The sequence below is a fragment of the Diabrotica virgifera genome, chromosome 2, assembly GCF_917563875.1.
Source record: "Diabrotica virgifera virgifera chromosome 2, PGI_DIABVI_V3a".
Classification (NCBI taxonomy): domain Eukaryota; kingdom Metazoa; phylum Arthropoda; class Insecta; order Coleoptera; family Chrysomelidae; genus Diabrotica; species Diabrotica virgifera.
In genome coordinates this window covers 248,367,275-248,387,593 of record NC_065444.1, presented here as the reverse complement: position 1 = coordinate 248,387,593, position 20,319 = coordinate 248,367,275, and the positions used below count along the sequence as shown (strand labels likewise).

The following is a 20,319-nucleotide window of genomic DNA, read 5'->3' as shown; positions in this document are numbered from 1 at the left end:
AAAAAACAAAAGTGTCGAGGACATAACAACACAAGTTGTCAAACTTAAATGGAGCTTCGCATGCCACACTGCTAGACAAAAATACCAACGGTTGAACGCAGCAATGCAACATTGGAGACCTTACGAAAGTAAACGACCGAGAGGAAGACCACAGATGAGGTGGGTTGATGATATTAAAAGAGTAGCCGGAACAAATTGGAAATATATTGCTCAAGATAGAGGCCGATTGGTGATCCCAATCCCTTCCGATAGATAATAAATATGTTAGTGTTCGCTACTTTCCTCTCCAAGTGATTCTGTTGCTGCGTTAATTGTCATTTTTTAGTTTTTCCCGGCTTATCTCGATGTTATCGTTATTTGATATTTTATTATCCGCAATCTTCTTTGATATTCTTTTTCTGTATAAGTATTCCGAGGATTCCGTATTTAGTTCTTCGACCCTGATTTTTTGTTTACAAATAAATTCAAAAATGGTCCAACTGCCCTAAATGTTCCAAATATAATAAAAAAAAGCTACTAATGGTTATTTTTTCTTGTCTAGGGAAATTTCTACAAGTCAACAAGACTTTTTCAAGATGCTGGATGATAAAATTCAAAATGTAAGTAGAACTTTTATTATAGTATGTAGATTTTTTGATGTGTATAATATGTACAAGAATAAAAAACCGCTAAACGCCGTAAAAATGAGTGGCGCATAAAATATTCCGGCTACAAAAGATCTGATATGAATATTACGTGGCGCGAAAATGGATTTTCATTTGATGCAAAACAAAATTCTAGTTTTATTTTAAAAGATTTTTCCATAATATTTGCTAAATTTGAAGTAAACGCGCCACAAAAGAGTAACTTTGATACAGTTTGCATTTTAAAACTCTTTTGTGGCGCGTTTACTTCAAATTTAGCAAATATTATGGAAAAATCTTTTAAAATAAAACTAGAATTTTGTTTTGCATCAAATGAAAATCCATTTTCGCGCCACGTAATATTCATATCAGATCTTTTCTAGCCGGAATATTTTATGCGCCACTCATTTTTACGGCGTTTAGCGGTTTTTTATTCTTGTATCAGGAGTTTTTCAAAGTTATTTATAAATTAAATGTATGAAGTTGAATGCAATGTTCCCCTATTACTAGTGTTGAATTACGAAGTCGTGTCCCGCTGTCCCGGACAAGGCTTCTGGGCCATCCGAATTTTCAACGTTTTGGTAAAATTTAATTTTGAAATTTTGAATACGTTATTCTTTTAAGAATTCACATTAAATTGAATTGGTGGGACGCAAAAAAGTCGACAATGTCTGGAATGTAATATGTACTAATTTTTTTTCTTCTACGACGCTACAGCCCAAATTGAGCCTTGGCCTCCTTTATTTTTTGCCTCCACCCTTGTTGTTTGTATGTGGCTGCTCTTCTCCATACACGGACTCCTAAAAGTGCTTGTGCGTCGCTGTTTACTGTGTCTTCCCAGCCCTTTCTTGGCTTTCCAACCGGTCTTTTTTCCAGCATTCTAGCGTTCAGTGCTCTTTGTAATACTAGTACAACATAAAAAATTTCTTTTTTAAGAACGATTTCCGGATTGGGAGTCGAAACGTCAAAAACTAAGAAAAATGTAGTTATAATTACAATCAATTGTTGCTTAATCCCAACAAAAATATCATTGTCAACATAAAAATGTTAAATTATCAATAAAATGATGATATTAAAGTTCTATATTTGAAAAACATGGCCCGATTTTCATTGAAAATTCCCGGATTTTAAGTATTTTTTTCAGCTTTGTCCCGAGTTCGACTGAATTGGAGTTGGTCACACTACCTATTACACGTCAAGCTTTATAAATGGTCACCTTTGTTGCATTATATCCCAAATAATCTAGTATCTATCGAATGTACACTAGATTTTTTTCTATTCGAAATAGATTGAAACAAAAATATTGAGATGGCCGGTAAATGAAATCGGATTGCCCGTTGCCAGATCAAATTTAGCGTCGTAACCACTACAACTACATAAACCATTTCTGGAATAATCGTTAATTGGATTATACTTTTATAGCTTAATAACTTCTAAACGGCTTAACCGATTTTGATCAGTAAACATGAGTTTGAAACGTATTGACCAGTAGTATCTGATGGATCTAAGGTCAAGTATGATAACTGAAGCTATTACAGGAATTATTGATCTTAAGAAACCGTTTTTCCCACAGGAAATAGATTTTATCATACTTATGAAGCCTATAACCTAAAAATTCGAACTTTCCCGGATATAAGGTATACACCGTTAGATTCGTCTTGAGTCCTTCTACAAACGCTAAGTTATTGGCGCAATTCGTAGGTTGAAATGTTGAGTAATTGTCGAAAAACCAAAATTTTCAAAGTTTAGTTTTTCAGTTTTTCGGCGATACTGAGCCGTGCGTATGTCTGATCCTGACAGCTTGGACACCATTTAAAAGCTTAACTCAACTCTATGGATTTGGTGTATTTGCGGTTTTCCTGTCTCTTCTTGAACCGAAGATATATACCCCAAAAAAATATGCTGTTTTGTACCTACCAAGTCCTATAGCTGGCTTATGGGTGGTCAAAAGTCACAAACTACACCGGTTCTAAATCGGCCCTGACCCCCTCTTCAAACACAGAGAAAAAATATCAAATGGGTTTAACTTTTAAACACACATACATACATATCCACAAACATTTTCTCTTTTTTAAATAAAAATTGAGTCACATTTCTAAGCTCTATAACTTTTGAATGGTATAACCGATTTTCAAAATTAGACATGCGTTGGAAAGGTAATGATCAGTTCTATTAGAAGCCGCAAAGGTTGGACTTAATTTTTAAAATTTTTGGGAATTTTGGGGACGAGAACGAAAAACAGACCCTAAATAGGAAGGGCCGTAAAATCTACACCCTTGGACCAAAATCGATGATTGACATATAAATCGGTGAGTCTTTTTCTGAACTTTAAGATGGGAGTTGGCCCAATTTTCAATTCAGTCAGATTTAGAAAATCGAAAATTTCGTTTATAATATAGTGTCGCGTGTAGGGGGGTGTGGGTGTGCGCCACTGGCGAGAACTGCCGTTCTCTGGTAATGTTCAAAATTAGACATGAGTTGGAAAGGTAATGATCAGTATTGTTAGAAGCCGCAAAGGTCGGACTTAAATTTTCAAAGTTTTTGGGAGTTTTGGGGACCAGAACGAAAAACAGACCCTAAATAGGAAGGGCCGTAAAATCGACACCCTTGGAATAAAATGGATGGTTGACATATGAATGGGTGAGTCTTTTTCTTAACTTGAAGATGGGTGTTGGCACAATTTTCAATTCAGTCAGATTTAGAAAATTGAAAATTTCGTGCAAATAATAGTGTCGCGTGTAGGGGGGTGTATTTCTGAGCCACTGGCGGGAACTGCCGGTCTCTGGTAATTTATTCGATATAAAACTAACAGCTTCGATAACCACTAAATCGAAAACTATTAATTTTATGAAAAAAATGTATAATGAACATTTTTTGCTTATAATTAATATTTTTACCAGCATTTGCGGTCAAAATATAATAAAAAATTTCCACCCTCGAGATGAGGTTGGTTGTCACACCCCATGGTAAAAGCGTATTTCTGCATCATATAGATTTTGATCCTTGGACTATCCACTACTTATTGTCAAATTTTCAAACAAATCTATCCATTCTGTAAAAATTGCTAAGTGAAAAATTACAGTTCCTGGACTAATTATACATTTGGAGCTCTATAACTTCTGAACGGCTTACCTAATGTTGATCACCAAACATGAATTTGAAACGTATTGACAAGTAGTATCTGATGCATCCAAGATCGAGTGTGATAACTGAACGTATTACAGGAATTATTGAGCTTGAAAACCCGTTTTTCCCATAAGAAATAGATTTGATCATACTTATGAAGCATATAACTTAAAAATTCGAATTTTCCCAGATATGAGGTATACACCGTTAGACGCGTCCTGAGTCCTTCTACAAACGCTCAGTTATTGGCGCAATTCGTAGGTTGAAATTTTGAGTAATTGTCGAAAAACCAAAATTTTCAAAGTTTAATTTTTCAGTTTTTTGGCTATGGTGAGCAGTGTGTATGTCTCAGCTTGATCGCTTATGCGCCATTTAAAAGCTTAACTCAACCCTATTGATTTGGTGTATTTGCGGTTTTCCTGTCTTTTGTTAAACCTAAGATATATACGCCCAAAAAATATGCTATTTTGTATCTACCTAGCCCTCTAGCTGGCTTAAGGGTAGTCAGAAGTCAAAAATTAGACCGGTTCTGAATCGGCCCTCACACATTCTTGAAACACAGAAAAAATTTTTCAGATCGGTGTAACTTTTCCACACACATACATACATACATACATACATACATACATACATATCCACAAACATTTTCCATTTTTTAAATAAAAATTGAGTCATATTTCTGAGCTCGATAACTTTTGAATGGTATAACCGATTTTCAAAATTTAACATGCGTTGGAAAGGTAATTATCTGTGCTATCAGAAGCCGCAAAGGTCGGGCTTAAATTTTTGAAATTTTTGGGAGTTTTGGGGACGAGAACGAAAAACAGGCATTAAATGGGAAGGGCCGTAAAATCCACACCCTTGGACCAAAATTGATGGTTGACATATGAATGGACGAGTCTTTTCCTAAACTTTAAGAGGGGGTTTGGCCCAAGTTTAAATTCAGTCAGGTTTAGAAAATCGAAAATTTCGTGTATATATAGTGTCGCATGTAGGGGTGTTGTGCGCCACTGGTGAGAACTGCCGTTCTCTGTGGATTTATGTTAATGACCTACTAAGTATAATATGTTTTAGTGGTTTAAGAGTCGTATTTTTGTAATTCCAAAAAACAGATTATACACAAAGAAACACACTTTTAATCTCTTATTTTCAATTACAAACATAATTTTCTATTTAAATTGATTTTTTAATTATACAGCATTCTTTGTATATATTTTAACATTTAATATTCTGAAGATATTTCTAATAACTAGATTAATCTGGCAAAATATTATTCCAAAGCCGGAAAGTTGCTATGACAGCTTAATATCAGTTTACCTGGAAAAGAGTCTCAAGGAGTTTTCTGTGAAGATTATTATTTGGGAATGTGACAGAAAGCAGGACCGCACGTAAAAAAAAGACCAAAATGAGTGCGATTTATGCCAACTGAAATATTGGGGTTACATTTATGAAGGAATTAGTAAGCATTTGAGCTTCAAGTGATAGTATCTGCTGATGAACTGCTATCATAGCAAATACAAAGATGACACTTAAGCAGTGGCGGCTCGTCAGAGGAGGCAAGGGAGGCTTAGCCGCCTCATAAATTTTTTACACACGCTACACTGTTTTGTTTATCTTGAATCGTGAAAAACAACAAGCACTCTCACTATTATACAACGTGTAAATTCCATATTATCACTAAATATCCATACGCACGGAGCATTAGCATTACAACGCATGATTGCGTTGTGATTGCGTCTCAGTTTTTTTATTATTATTGTAGACAGGACCCTGGGTTATCCCGAAATGCATGAACGGAGCCGAGAAGCCGGCCAGCCCCGTTGCTAATGTTCCGCGTAGCGCAGCAGGCGTTTAAGGAGACCCAGTCTCCTAACAGTGGCATCTATGGTGCCATCACACGCTGCCTGGAGATTTACCAACGGAGGCTAACTAGTTTCTCGGCTCCGTTGCTTTTGCGTGCATCTCGGGAAACGAATTTTAGAGTTCTGACTAAAAATAATGAAAAAACTAAGTGCGAATTATGTTATGAAATTTGGTATTTGGGGTTAGAATAATATTTGGAACAACTTGTATATCGGTAATTTATCATGTTTTTAAATTCGCAGTAGGCCGCGTTTAGAACTAAAAAAATCAGTAGACTATCTTAAAAAATGTGAACCTTCAACCTATATGGAAATTGGAATATACAAAGATGGAATTGTTATCAAAGAAACGACACAAACTTTGGTATTAAACCTTTGACAATTAGACTAATTATTTTTAAAATGATATATTATGAAATTACGAATTATGATGACAAATGTAAATAAAAAATTATCAAAAAATGGGGCCTTACATTACATTTTTTGGCGCATTTTTTGCTAGTGCAAATTTGTCTAGATATTTTACAGTTATGTATAGCCTCCCCTATTGTAAAAATCACGAGCCGCCACTGCATTTAAATATAAGAGAAATTGAAAAGTTTGTTAAAAAGAGAGAAATGAAAAGGGTAGAGATCAACCAACATAAACAAAGTACATGATTATAGAGAAACTAACATAGAAATATAAAATTAGCCAATGAGAACAAAAATAAGCCTATAAAAGAACTTCATAAGACGTGTACTTACATATTATGTAATGAAAAAATCAACGCCTAACTTGTTATCAAGTTTATCATGTTATCAAGGAAACTTGTTCTGGATCTTCCTCTCCTTCTCTTACCAATGAATCTATCAAGAATCTATCTGGGTCAGTCTGTTCCATTAGCATTACATGTCCTACACATCTCAGCTCAGCACCAGATTTGGTCCACAAAGAAGCCTGAGGATATTATTGAAAACGCTAAGAAATATCGTTGAAAAATAAATGTCTGCATAGGAATATTTCGACCCAAAATTATTGGATCATTGTTCCACTGAAACAATTTTATACGGAGAAGTTGTTGGCAGGCTATAGGAAGATATTTGGTTTGAAATGGATGGGGTGAATGGACAATAGCCGGGAGGTTAAGAAATTCCTCAAAAACAGTTTTACTAGTTGTTTGACTAGACCTATAACTATAACATTAAGTGGCCTCCGAGATCGGGAGATCTAGCCCTAAACGATGATTTTATCTTCTTCTTCTTTAAGTGCCTTGTACTCCCAGAACATTAGCATTCAGTCGCATGATTTTTACTTTGTCCATAGCTGACCTAACTAGTGTCGTAGTTCTTACTGCGGTAAGGTCACATTTCAGTAGCCTCAATCCTCTTGCACATTTTTCCGTGAGACTTCATGCTTCCATTCCATAAAACAAAATTCCGAACACATAGCAGACATATCAGCGTAATAAGCGTATCCTTAGCGTAATTTTTAGCTCTCTTGGTTAGTATTTTGCATTTTTACTTCCTGTGATAAGTCCCATTTTTCATTAACTCAGCAGCCTATGCTTGAACTATATGGACCATGTCTCTATTTATTCTAATATCTGCCAGCTATTAGCTATATTTTTGTTTTTGTCATGACCATCCATTGGGTTTTCTTTATGTTTATTTTCAGACTGTCACTGAAAGTAGGAATGTCTACAAATCATCCCTCTCCCTTGCTAACAGAACTAGCAAACTATACTATATGTCAGACTGTATGTCATGTACGGAGAATAGGGCCACTGCAAACTAAATGAAAATTTTGTTGACAACGTTGCTCCTCTTAATGGCAGCGGTTGTAAAAGGAAGTATTAGGCAGGTAGTTGTAGGGGATTATCGCTGTTAACTGCTCTGAAATACTAAAGGAGGATTTATTTATGATAATTCACAGAATGGCAATCCCGCCTGAAATATACAACCATATTGATTCTAACGTTTGAAACGAAGAATAGAAATATTCTATTGGCAATTATACCCTCTGTTCTGTCTTCCACTGCTTCTCTGAAGATCTTTTCTGCATACAAATTAACAGAAGCGGGGAGAGTACGCAACCTTGTCTAACTCTTTCCAGAATATAAATTTCTTTAGATGGCTGGTTGTTAATTCTGATGTCAGTTGTTTGGTTCCAGTACAAATTCGCTATTATCCAAATGTCTCGTCCATCCAGGCCTATCTCTTTTAGTATAACCTGGGGGCACCTAAATTGCTCGTTAGTCGGAGAACACTCGTAAGTCGTCTCCCACCTGATCCTTAAATCGTCCTCTGGACCTCTTTTCCTCAAATCCGGTCTTTGGTTAGAAATGTGTTTCGACGGTTCCATCTCATTCATTCTCTCTAAGTGGTCTACCACATCATGTTTATTTTGATGGACCTACCAACACTAGGCTCATTATAAAGGCGGAAAAGCTCAAAATTATAGCGTCTACGTCATAATCCGTTTTCCTACGTCTTTATAAATCTGGACTTCGGAGGTAAACTACACTATCCCGACATGGTGTTTTTTTGAATAAGTTTGTTTGATCCACTTATTTTATAGTATGGTTTAACACTAGACCCAAACCCAGACATCCAAAGTGAAAGTTATCCTCCAACACCAAATTGTTGTATATGGTCCACATATTGTTCAGTAAAAATTTACACCATTTTGAGCGTCCGGTTCGGGGGAGAGATGGGGGAGAAATCGTTAAGTTTGTAGTTTTTTTAAGTTTTTCGTCAATATTTCTAAAGCTATGCTTTAGCGTAAACAATGTTATATACAAAAATGTTCTACATAAAATTTAAAACAAAAAAAGGTCATATACATAATTGTTATAAAATCAACGGTTCCAGAGTTACGGAGGGTGAAAAGTGGAGGTTTTTGATACTTTTTATATTATTTGGGCAATTTATAATATTATTACTGATGAAAGAAATTTTCTTTAACATGATTGTGTTTTGTAAATAAAATTTGTTATTTCAGTGGCCGATGGTATGTTAGTGATAAGCCCTTGAAGAAACGTCAACCTCACCACCCAAAATCATCATCATTTGCCCAGATAATATAAAAAGTATCGAAAACCTCCACTTTTCACCCTCCGTAACTCTGGAACCGTTGATTTTATAACAATTATGTATAGGACCTTTTTTGTTTTAAATTTCATGTTGTACATGTTTTACATTTTTGTATAGAACATTGTTTACGCTAATGCATAGTTTTAGAAATATTGACGAGAAACTTAAAAAAACTACTAATTTACCCACTTCTCCCCCATCTCCTCCCAAACCGAACGCTCAAAATGGTGTAAATTTTTACTGAACAATATGTGTACCATATACAACGATTTGGTGTTGGAAAAAAACTTTTACTTTGGATGTTTGGGTTAGGCCTTTTTTGGACCAATTATACTATACTACCTCCGTAACTTTAGAACCGTTCATTTTAGAAGGATTATGCATAGGGCTTTTTTATTTCAAATTTAATGTAGAACATTTTTGTATAGAAGGTTGTTCATGATTAGTGTGACCAACTAGCCCGAAAAATCCGGGACATGGCCCGAATTACGAAGTCGTATCTCGGCGTCCCAGGCAAGGCTTCCGGGACATCCGAATTTTCAACGTTTTGGTAAAATTCTATTGTGAAATTTTGAATACGTTATTCTTCTAAAAATTTACATAAAATTTAATTGGTGGGACGAAACAAAGTCGACGATTTCTAAAGTGTAATACCATATCACATCCAAAACGCTTGCATTTTATATCGTGGTATTACAGTTCTACAAAAACTCAAACCCTGGACTTTTTTCCGTTTCTCTATTTTAATTATCGTCTTTTGAAAGACGATTCAAAAACATGAATATCAAATAATGATAATTATATTTTGATATTAACCTAAGGTTCTATTTACATGGAAATGCAACATCAGTTAAATTTTCTAATTTTTCCCTTTTTGAGAACGATTTCCAGATTGGAAGTCGAAACATCAAAAACTAACAAAAATTTAATTATCATTACAACCCATCCCATCAAAAAAATGTTTGTCAGCATAAAAATGTTAAATAATCAATAAAATGATATTAAAGTTCTATATTTTAAAAAAAATGGCCCAATTTTCATTGAAACGTCCCGGGTTTTAGGTTTTTTTTCAGCCTTGTCCCGAATTAGACTGACTTGGAGTTAGTCACACTATTCATGATGAACAGCATAGTTTTAGAAATATTGACGAAAAACGTAAAAAACTACGAATTTACATTTCTCCCCCTCTCCCCCAAACCCGACGCTCAAAATGGTGTTACTTTTTTCTGAACATTATATGTGGACCATATAGAACAATTTGGTGTTGGCGGATAACTTTTACTTTGGATGTCTGGGTTGTGCCATTATTTGGATCAATTGTATCATACTATTATTAGTTGGATTATACAAATTGGTTATACAGTGTGTCCACGATTGGGGTGCGAAAGAGGACAAACTTTTTTATTTTCAATTTCAGCGAAAAATGTCATTCTTGATAAAAAGTTTTGCTTGTTCTAAAACCCCATAAAACGAAACGAAATTAAAGTTTTACAAATCCTGATTAATTTTGTAGTCAATTTTATGTAAATCCCTATTAGTCCAGAAAGCCACGGCGCATCCGTTAGGAAAAATATTCTAATTCGGATTATTTGGACAGTCTTACTCAAAAAGGACTCCTTTTAACAAATTTGCATGTTGCCAGGACCAAAAGGTGGTCAAAAATTTTTTAAACGTTTTTTTTTGTTTTTTTCCTAAAATTATTTTTTTTTGCATGGAAAAAGTTTTTTTAGGTTTTCTGGATCATTGCAAACAGAAAAGGTCTTTAGTGACTTTTCTCTAAAAATGATAGTTTTTTACATATCAGCGATTAAAAATTGAAAAATTGCGAAATTGGCCATTTTTAACCCTCAAAAACTATGTGAAAAACTGAAAATTTGAATGTTACCAAGATAGGTAGATATTCTTTAAACTTCGATTGATGAAATCCCGAAGAGTTTTTTGCAATACAATATTAAAAACTCCTTTGTTTTTTAATTGCTAATCAAGCGTGCGCGACACTATTTTCCACCTACAGTATGGTGCAAATGAAAGGATTATGGTGCAAAAATCACGAAACAGGTCGATTTTTATTTTTAAGTTATGATATTGTGGCATATATGGTATACTAGTGACGTCATCCATCTGGACGTGATGACGTAATCAATGATTTTTTTAAATGAGAATAGGGGTCGTGTGCTAGCTCATTTGAAAGGTTCTTCAATTCTCTATTCACTAATATAAACATTTACATAATTATTTATACAGGGTGTCCAAAAAATTTTTATTAAATTAAATTATTTGACCAAAAAAGAAGTAGAAGGACACCCTGTATAAATAATTATGTAAGTGTTTAGATTACTGAATAGAGAATTGAAGAACCTTTCAAATGAGCTACCACGCGACCCCTATTCTTATTTAAAAAAATCATCGATTACGTCATCACGCCCAGACGGATGACGTCACTAGTATACCATATATGCCACAATATCATAACTTAAAAATAAAAATCGACCTGTTTCGGGATTTTTCCTTAAAGTCGCCGGTTTACGAAATAACGAATTTATTCCTTTCATTTGCACCATACTGTCGGTGGAAAATAGTGTCGCGCACGCTTGATTAGCAATTAAAAAACAAAGGAGTTTTGAATATTGTGTTGCAAAAAGCTCTTCGGGATTTCATCAATCGATGTTTAAAGAATATCTACCTACCTTGGTAACATTAAAATTTTCAGTTTTTCACATAGTTTTTGAGGGTTAAAAATGGCCGATTTCGCAATTTTTCAATTTTTAATCGCTTATATGTCAAAAACTATCATTTTTAGAGAAAAGTCACTAAAGACCTTTTCTGTTTGGAATGATCCAAAAAATCTAAAAAAACTTTGTTCCATGCAAAAAAAAATAATTTTAGGAAAAAAACAAAAAAAAAATCGTTTAAAAAATTTTTGACCACCTTTTGGCCCTGGCAACATGCAAATTTGTTAAAAGGAGTCCTTTTTGAGTAAGATTGTGCAAAAAATCCGAATTAGAATATTTTTCCTAGCGGATGCGCAGTGGCTTTCTGGACTATAAAAAGTATTGCTTGTTCTAAAACCCCATAAAACGAAACGAAATTAAAGTTTTACAAATCCTGCATAATTTTGTAGTCAATTTTATGTAAATCCCTATAAATTTTTGCACTAAGCTCGAAATCGTAACAATAATCTAGTGTTGCCAAGCCACAATGTAGCTTAGTAAACTGTCAACTCCGATAAATAATTTGCGAATTGTCATTTTTTTTCGACTATGTTCAAAAAAGAATTTATCTTGTGATCAATTTTATTGTTAAAATTATTGGAATAATAATTATTTAATTATTAAATAATTGCATGTTTCAAGGAGAACGACAAAGTCTGGTTTCATAAACCAAAGAAGCGAAAGGGTTGTTCTCCCAAGATATTATTGTTACAATTTCGAACTTAGTGCAAAAATTTATAGGGATTTATATAAGATTGGCTATAAAATTAAGCATGATTTGAAAAACTTGAATCTTATTGCGTTTTATGGGGTTTTAGAACAAGCAAAACTTTTTATCAAGAATAACATTTTTCGATAAAATTGAAAATAAAAAAGTTTTTCCTCTTGGGCACCCCAACCGTGGACACACTGTATAATATCATTAAAATATGGTCACATTGTCTTTCGGAACAATTATTATGAGATATATCAGATTTATTTATGGGATATATCAGATTTTTATGACATTCAAAGTGCTCTACTTCACAGTTGCTCGAAATGATATAGTGTAGTTTACCTCCGAGGTCCAGATTAGAGGATTTTACTTTCAAAATAACCTAATCGTTCTTTATCGCTGTTTACTGTCGTCCATATTTCTGACGCGTATATGAGGACGGGCTTGATAAGAGTTCTGTATATCAATATTTTCATTATTTTTGTAACTATGTTTGATGTTAAATGTTTCTTCAATTCATAATATGATAACCTTAAAATTATCTAAATTGAACGAAAAGTGTAATTTTAAATACGGCCCTGAGTGTTGCGACATCCTCCATCGTTTCTAATTTTCCGTTGTCCCCGAAAACGTACGTCGGGTATTACAATTCAGGAAGCGAATACAAAGGGCTTAGAAAAGGGCCTTAGGAAATCCTTCTAAGGGATTGGCAGATATAGAGAGCTAGAAATCGAAAAATAAAGATTGTGGAAATCCTTTTTATATTTACAGATGGTGATACATTGATGGTGTGTTATGCTAATGGAGGCCTACAATTGTAGTCAGTTTTTTTCGGTCTTACGTTATACGTAAAGCTTCGCTCGCAAGCTCACATAAAAGAAAGAATGGAAGAAGATAAGGGAACTACTGATATAAAATTCGGCTAAAGGAGGCATCGCAATAATAATAAAACAAAGCATATCTCACCAGCAAGGGACAAATTGGCAAACAAACTAAATACAATCTGCAGTGGCGGCAGTACTCCACCAAAATATACCTCATATTTTACAAAGAATTCTTGATCGCCTAGGTAGCTAATAGATTTGTACTACATAGGTAGGTATAATACATATCATATGAATATGATATTTGGAGCAAGATTAATAACCACAAAAGACAGAGCACCACTTAAGGCTCGTAAACAATTAAATTCTTATGATGAACAAGCTGCTGGTATGAGCACATTGTAAAATGTTAGGTAATAAATGGTCATAATCTTTTTGAAGGTTTTATTAACTACAGTTTGTGGACGACCGGTTTCGGAGTTTACAATTTGTACGCCATCATCAGGCCCTAAGAAACTGAACAAAGATATCAATCAGTACAAGAAGTATACATGTACAATCTGTGTTAGAATTGTAACAAATTAGCCCCTGTGTCTTACTAGATTTCAAGCTCATATGGTCTTCTAAATAATATGTTCAATTGGTTGTCTAGGTGTTCTGAATTTTATCTCACTTAATAGTAATGTATGTGTACAATATACTGAGTAGTTAATTTTGTGCAATTTTTAGAAAAACTTACAAAAAATATTTGACAAAAACAAAGATGTTACTTGACACTTGACTGCACAAACGAAAAATGACAAACAACACATATAGGTTGGACTGAAGGTCACTGAAAGTGGATATGAGCTATTACCTCCGATTTCGTTGAACCTCCATTGATTTGCATGAAAATTGGTGAGTGGTTAGAGGATATCTCAAGGAACAAAGGTGACAAGGTGCCAACTTGCGCTTTTACCCTGGGGGTGGATGCCACCCCTCCTTGTGCTACCTGACAAATTATAAGCCAAATTTGTTATATAAAGTTATTAAAATAAATCAAAACTTTTTGAGTTATTAAAGATTAAAGATTTTAATTTTTCGTGAGAGAAATGCATGTTTATAACCGATTTTTCATAAATAACTCAAAAACTATAAGTTTTTACAAAAAAGTTATTATCATTAAAAATTGAGGCTAATAAAAAATCAAATAAATTCTTTACTAGAAAAACCTTTCTATGTTAACTAAAAGTAAGTTGATATGATAATGGTAATTGAATGTATATTTCTTTCGTCTAGTACCCAAATCTAAGTATTCAAGCTTAAATACCGGCAAAGTGATGCATTTTATAACATAAACTTCTTAAACATTTGTCAAAGTTCATAGAAATATCTATCAAACAAGCCCTCGAACAAGTTGATAGCATTAAAATTTATGTACCAAAAATGTTTCAAAATGTATCTTTTAAAAATTTTTCCAAAAAATGTTATTGTTTTTTGTAAATAACTCCGTTAATTTTTAGATATCAGGTTCTTCTAAAAACTAATTAAAATTTGATTCCAAGAGATATTAAAAAATGTCGAAATTAGTATTTTAAACCTCTCATTTTTTTAATAATAAAAGGTTAAATGGCCCCGGTTACATGGTTCTCGCAGCAAAATTGAAATTTTAGACATTTCTATCTCGGTTACTTTTTACTCTACGGAAATAGTAAAATAGGTAAAGTATTTGGAACAGAAAAAAATAAAATTTAGTTATATATCATTTTTGAAGTATATTGAGTATTTTTGGAATTATTATCAAAAGAAAATGAAAAATACGATAATTTTAAAAATTCTGATTTTTTTAAATTGTACCTTTTTTTCAAAAATATGCATTCTAAGCCGGTGAAAATTGTTGAAATCGTTAAATATGTTAACCTAAAGAAATTTTTGTGAGGATTACTACAAATTTTAATTTTTGTGGAAATGGCGTATGTTTTATTTTTCACTTTTTCCTAAAAAAATCGAAAGGGTTAAGTACTTTGACAAGTGCTTAACAAGTATATTCTATAAAATGCATCGTTTATCCGTTATGTAAGCTTGAATACTTAGATTTGAGTACTCGTCGAAAAAAATATACATTCAATTACCCATAACTCACTTTGAAATAATATTAGTTAATAATAGTTTTTTTACAAAAGCTTACAGTTTTTGAATAATACGTGAAAAACAGTTTAAAACATGCATTTTTTTAAGAAAAAATAAAATTTTTGATATTTAATAACTCAAAAAGTATTGATTTATGTTAATAACTTTATATAACAAATTTTGCTTAGAAGTTACCCCTCTACCGATTTCTGGTATTTTTTTTATTAAAAAAAATTCACCCCCGAAAAGGGGTGGCATCCACCCCCAGGGTAAAAGCGCAAGTTGGCATCATGTCACCTTTGTTCCTTGAAGTATTTTCTAACTACTCACCAATTTCCATGAAAATCGATGAAGGTTCAACTAAATCGGAGGTGAAAACCTTCAGTGACTCCATTAATATATCACATTGTAAAGGACTACCTCTAAATTGCCAATTGTGAATATATAAGGAGAAAAATCCTTTTATTAAGTTGTAAAAGTATAGGAAAAAATTTTTCCAGTCACAACTAATTAACAAAGACAATTCATTTGTGCAGTTAAGTAACATTTTTGTTTTTGTCATATATTTTTTGTCGGATGTATATCCGTGTATAGCGGCCTCGGATATACGGAAAGAATATTTTATGTCTTCGTCTGTTCTGCATAGCTTGACTGATGAGCCGTAAACGGCGAAATCGCTCTCAAGATGGCAGCGCAGACGCAGTTGTAGATATTTCTTTCCCGTATATTATTTTACAATTATCTCAATGTGTATTCCCTATGTTCAGCTGAACGATTTACGTACTTGATCTGTTTGATAAATCTTTTTCTCCGGAAGCCTTGTTGTTCTTCTTGTATGGTTATAGTTTTGGCGATTTCTTCCAGTAGTCTTTGTGAATGCTTTGAGAGTGCTGTTAGGCAGTTTATTAGGATATATTCAATTGTTTTAAAGTACTGGGTACAAATAGTTTTTACATTTTTAAATAAAACACCCTGTAACTCGGTAAGGAGCCACATTTTACTTAAGTGTTTTAGGTTAAACCTTCGTATTTTGTGCCATTTACGATATGGGCAATTCTTAACGAAATACCCTGTATATTATATTATGTTATAAAAATACCCCTAGGCTTCTCCGATATGTGTACTTCCTTTATGTCAATATGTCAACTTTTCCATAAAATTATGCATTTCCATTCTTAACTAAGTTAAAAAATGATCGATCGGGAATTTACGTTAAAGCCATTTAAAATATTCAATTGTCTTAGGGTCCAGACTACAACTCCGAAAGCGAGTCTGAAAGGGCTCAGGAGACAGCCCGTCTGAAAGCCCTACTGAAAGATTGGGAGACTGCAAGCGCTGGCTCTCGATCCCTTCCAGCCACCCCCAAGAAGAGGCCGCCTGTCCCTCCGGGCGTTGTGGGAGTGAGATCCGCAGATTCAACGGCTAGAGAGGTGCCCCTGCCCCCCATGCCGCCCATGCCGCCTATGCCGCCTAGAATGCCCCCCGACAGAGTTTACGTATCACAGGTAAGCCATGAAATTGTCTTCCGTTTATAGTCCATGTTGTGAGGCCACTCCCGAATGAAAAAATTTCTGGTTCGGTTTCTTTGCAGATTCCTGTTCAAAAATATCCCCACAAATCAGAAGGGCGCCGGGCGAAATTTTCGGACAGAAATTGTTTAAACAATGTTTTAAGACAAATTAAAAAGATTACCCTTTTTGCCCCTGAAAATATTTTTTTAAGTTTTTTGGGATATTTTAAACAAAAACGGTGTCATATTATTTTTCTCAAAAGTTGATAGTTTTCGAGTTATAAGCGATATAATATCTGAAAATGCAAAAATACGCATTTTCTAAGCTTGGAAATTCATATTATGTAAATTATTACATTTGAGGTTGTCAAGGGCCTAAATTGAAGTTTAAACATTCAGTTTTAAGATTCTAAGGCGTAATAGGGGCTTATTTCAATTTAGACCGTTGGTTTTTAATTGTTAATTAGGCGCGTCCACTCGATTCCCATTTAAAAGGATCTTTATGTTTGTTCTAAGGGACTTTCGGCCCTCGGTAATAACGTAGTCTTTCATTTTGCGTTTAAATTTTTTAAAAATATGTATTAGTTTTACCCGGGATTCGAAAAAAATGAACAACATGTCCGTGGTGATATTTTCCAAATCGAACATTCGCTATTGGGACCGTGAAAGTTCGGAAAAGCGACACCTGGTTTCATAGCTCAGCAACATTTTTAGCACTTTTAATTATATTGGCCAATTATATTAGTCCTAAACATTGTCGGTATGAAGTAAATAAAATTAATTATTCAAATGCAGTACTACAAGCAAAATACAATTAATTAAAATAAAATCAATGGGAAAATCCCAATAGTTGGCTGTATGTATTAGCATGTTGGCTGTATTTATGTATGTAAACCAGTGTAATATTTCAATCAACGGTATTAGTGATGTAACGAATATTCGTATTCGCATTCGCATTCGCGAATATCCGCATCTTTTTGCACATTCGCATTCGCTTTCGCATTCGCAAAATTTGTGCGAATGTTTTGCGAATATGAATATCAGAGAAAAAATAATTTTAAAATAACGTTAGATTAATAAAATTAAAAAACAATTCTCTTTTTCATCTTTTTTTATTAAAAAAAGGTAACTTAACCTCGTATAATCAGATTATGAGGATTCATGTTGTTTTATTATTTGGTAAAATGCAATAAAGCTTAAGATTCAGATTGATTTATACTAAGTATTAATTAACTTTTCATTATAAATTTAGAAAACATTTCAAAAATAGAAACAAATTAAAAAAAATGAACATTCGCATCCGCATTCGCGAATGTCGTTATTAGATATTCGCATTCGTATTCGCGAATGTTCAAAAAACGACATTCGTTACATCACTAGTATGTATACCAGAATTTAAAAAACTCATACAGAAGTAAAAACTTCAAATTGTATTCTGGTATAAAATCGTTTATTAAAAACTAGTCCTGTCTCCAGGGGGGGTACAACGGCCTCCTTTATTCAGATGGACTTACCCAAGTTTTTTCATGTATTTTGACCCGTAGAATACGAATTTTTTGGGTAACAGTTGATCCGGATGTCGATAAGATTGTTATTGACCAAGAACTTGAGGAATTACATAACAGAGGTTTCTCACAAAACAAAACATTTTTTTGTATTTTTTGGGTCATTCTAAGTAAAAAATGTTCTAACAAGTTTTCCCGTAGGATGCTCAGTTTTCGAGATAAACGCGGTTGAACTTTCAAAAAATCGAAAAACTGCAATTTTTAAACCCGAATAACTTTTGATTAAAAAGTAAAATAGCAATTCTGCTTAGCGCCTTTGAAAGTTCAAGTCAAATTATATCGGTTTTGATTATTTGCATTGCTAAAAATTTATTGTGTTATTGTTAAACAAAGCTACAAACACCTAGTGCGTGAGTGATGTTTTCTATGATTTCTCATTTAAAATCTAACGAGTAGGTAGAATAGGTACTAGTGCAATCGAGGCTATTTCTACGTAGCATGCGTTAAAATGCATGTAAAGGCACGGGAAACACTATGTGTTTATAGCTTTGTTAAACAATAAAAAAATAAATTTTTAGCAATGCAAATAATTAAAACCGATATAATTTGACTTAAACTTTCAAATGCGGTAAGCAGACTGGCTATTTTATTTTTTAATCAAAAGTTATTCGGGTTCAAAAATTGCAATTTTTCGATTTTTTGAAAGTTCAACCGCGGTTATCTCGAAAACTAGCCATCCTACGAAAAAAATTGTAGAAACATGTTCTGCTTAGAATGACCCAAAAAATACCAAAAAATGTTTTGTTTTGCGAGAGATCGCGGTTATGTAATTCCTCAAGTTCTTGGTCAATAACAATCTTATCGACATCGGGATCAACTGTTACCCAAAAAATTCGTATTCTACGGGTCAAAATACATGAAGAAAACTTGGGTAAGTCCATCTGAATAAAGGAGGCCGTTGTACCCCCCCTGGCGACAGGACTAAACTATCTAAAATGTCATCCAAATGGATTGCAAAAGGTTTTTGTTCTAATTCAGAACATCTTCAGTGCATTCTGTTGCGAGTAGTTTGAAACTAGCACACTATTTAAAGTGGAAACCCCATAATATATGGTTTACATATTATATTTTAATATAATATGGTGACTACAAGTCGATGTTGTTAGATATAATAGAATACATGCTCATAGAGCAACATGTTTCCCTGCTCGAAAATGCTAGGTACTTGTCAGTTCAATGGGCACAGACCAAGGTTGGTATGTGCCCATGATCAAACTGTGTCTGATCAAACTTTTGAATGGTATAACCGATTTTCAAAATTAGACATGCGTTGGAAAGGTAATGATCAGTACTATTAGAAGCCGCAAAGGTCGGATCTAACTTTTTTTGGAGACGAGAACGAAAAACAGATCCTAAATAGGAAGGGCCGTAAAATCCACAACCTTGGACCAAAATCGATGGTTGACATATGAATGGGTGAGTCTTTTCCTGAACTTTAAGATGGGAGTTGGCCCAATTTTCAATTCAGTCAAATTTAGAAAATCGAAAATTTCGTGCATATATAGTGTCGCGTGTAGGGGAGTGTGGGTGTGCGCCACTGGCGAGAACTGCCGTTCTCTGGTAATTAAAACAATTTAAGCGATTATACAAGTACCGGTAAAGAGGTATTGAATGTTGTGTGTGTGTGTATGCTCCTCAAACAGGTCTAGGTGAGAATGAAAGAAGAGCTTTCTATGACCAATTAGGAGACGTCCTGAGTGATATTCCGTCAGAGGAGAAAGTTATAATAGGAGGTGATTACAATGCACATGTGGGCCAAGCCAAGGCAGGATACGAAGCAATACATGGGGATTAGGCTTTGGAACTGTAAATGAAGCTGGAGATGATATGCTTGAATTAGCAACAGCACTAGATATGGCGATTGTTAACACATTCTTTAAAAAGAGAGAAACTCAACTTATTACGTACAAAAGTGGACAACATCAATCCCAAATAGACTATTTCATGATAAGGAAAGAAGACATACGTGAACGCAAAGACTGCAAGGTAATAGTTAGTGAGACAGTAAGCCAACAACATAAGCTGCTTGTTCTGGACATCGAAGTAAAAAGTGAAACTAAACCAAAATATCGGAGAGAACCACAAAAGATCAAGTAATGGATGCTAAAAGAAGAGAAAGAAGGTCTATTCATGGAAAGAATAGTAGAGAAAATATGTTGGAACATGAACGTAAGCCCTACTACAATTTGGACAAAAATGG

General features: G+C 33.9%; 1 protein-coding gene across 1 annotated transcript in view; it reads left to right on the top strand.

The window, feature by feature from the left end:
* LOC114327320 (YLP motif-containing protein 1) overlaps positions 1-20,319 on the top strand; it is an 87,733-nt gene that overhangs the window by 14,446 nt on the left and 52,968 nt on the right. Inside the window, exons 3-4 of the mRNA XM_028275908.2 lie at positions 542-599; positions 16,289-16,549. Coding sequence (XP_028131709.2) covers positions 542-599; positions 16,289-16,549 — 319 coding nt within the window. The remainder of the gene's footprint in view (positions 1-541; positions 600-16,288; positions 16,550-20,319) is intronic.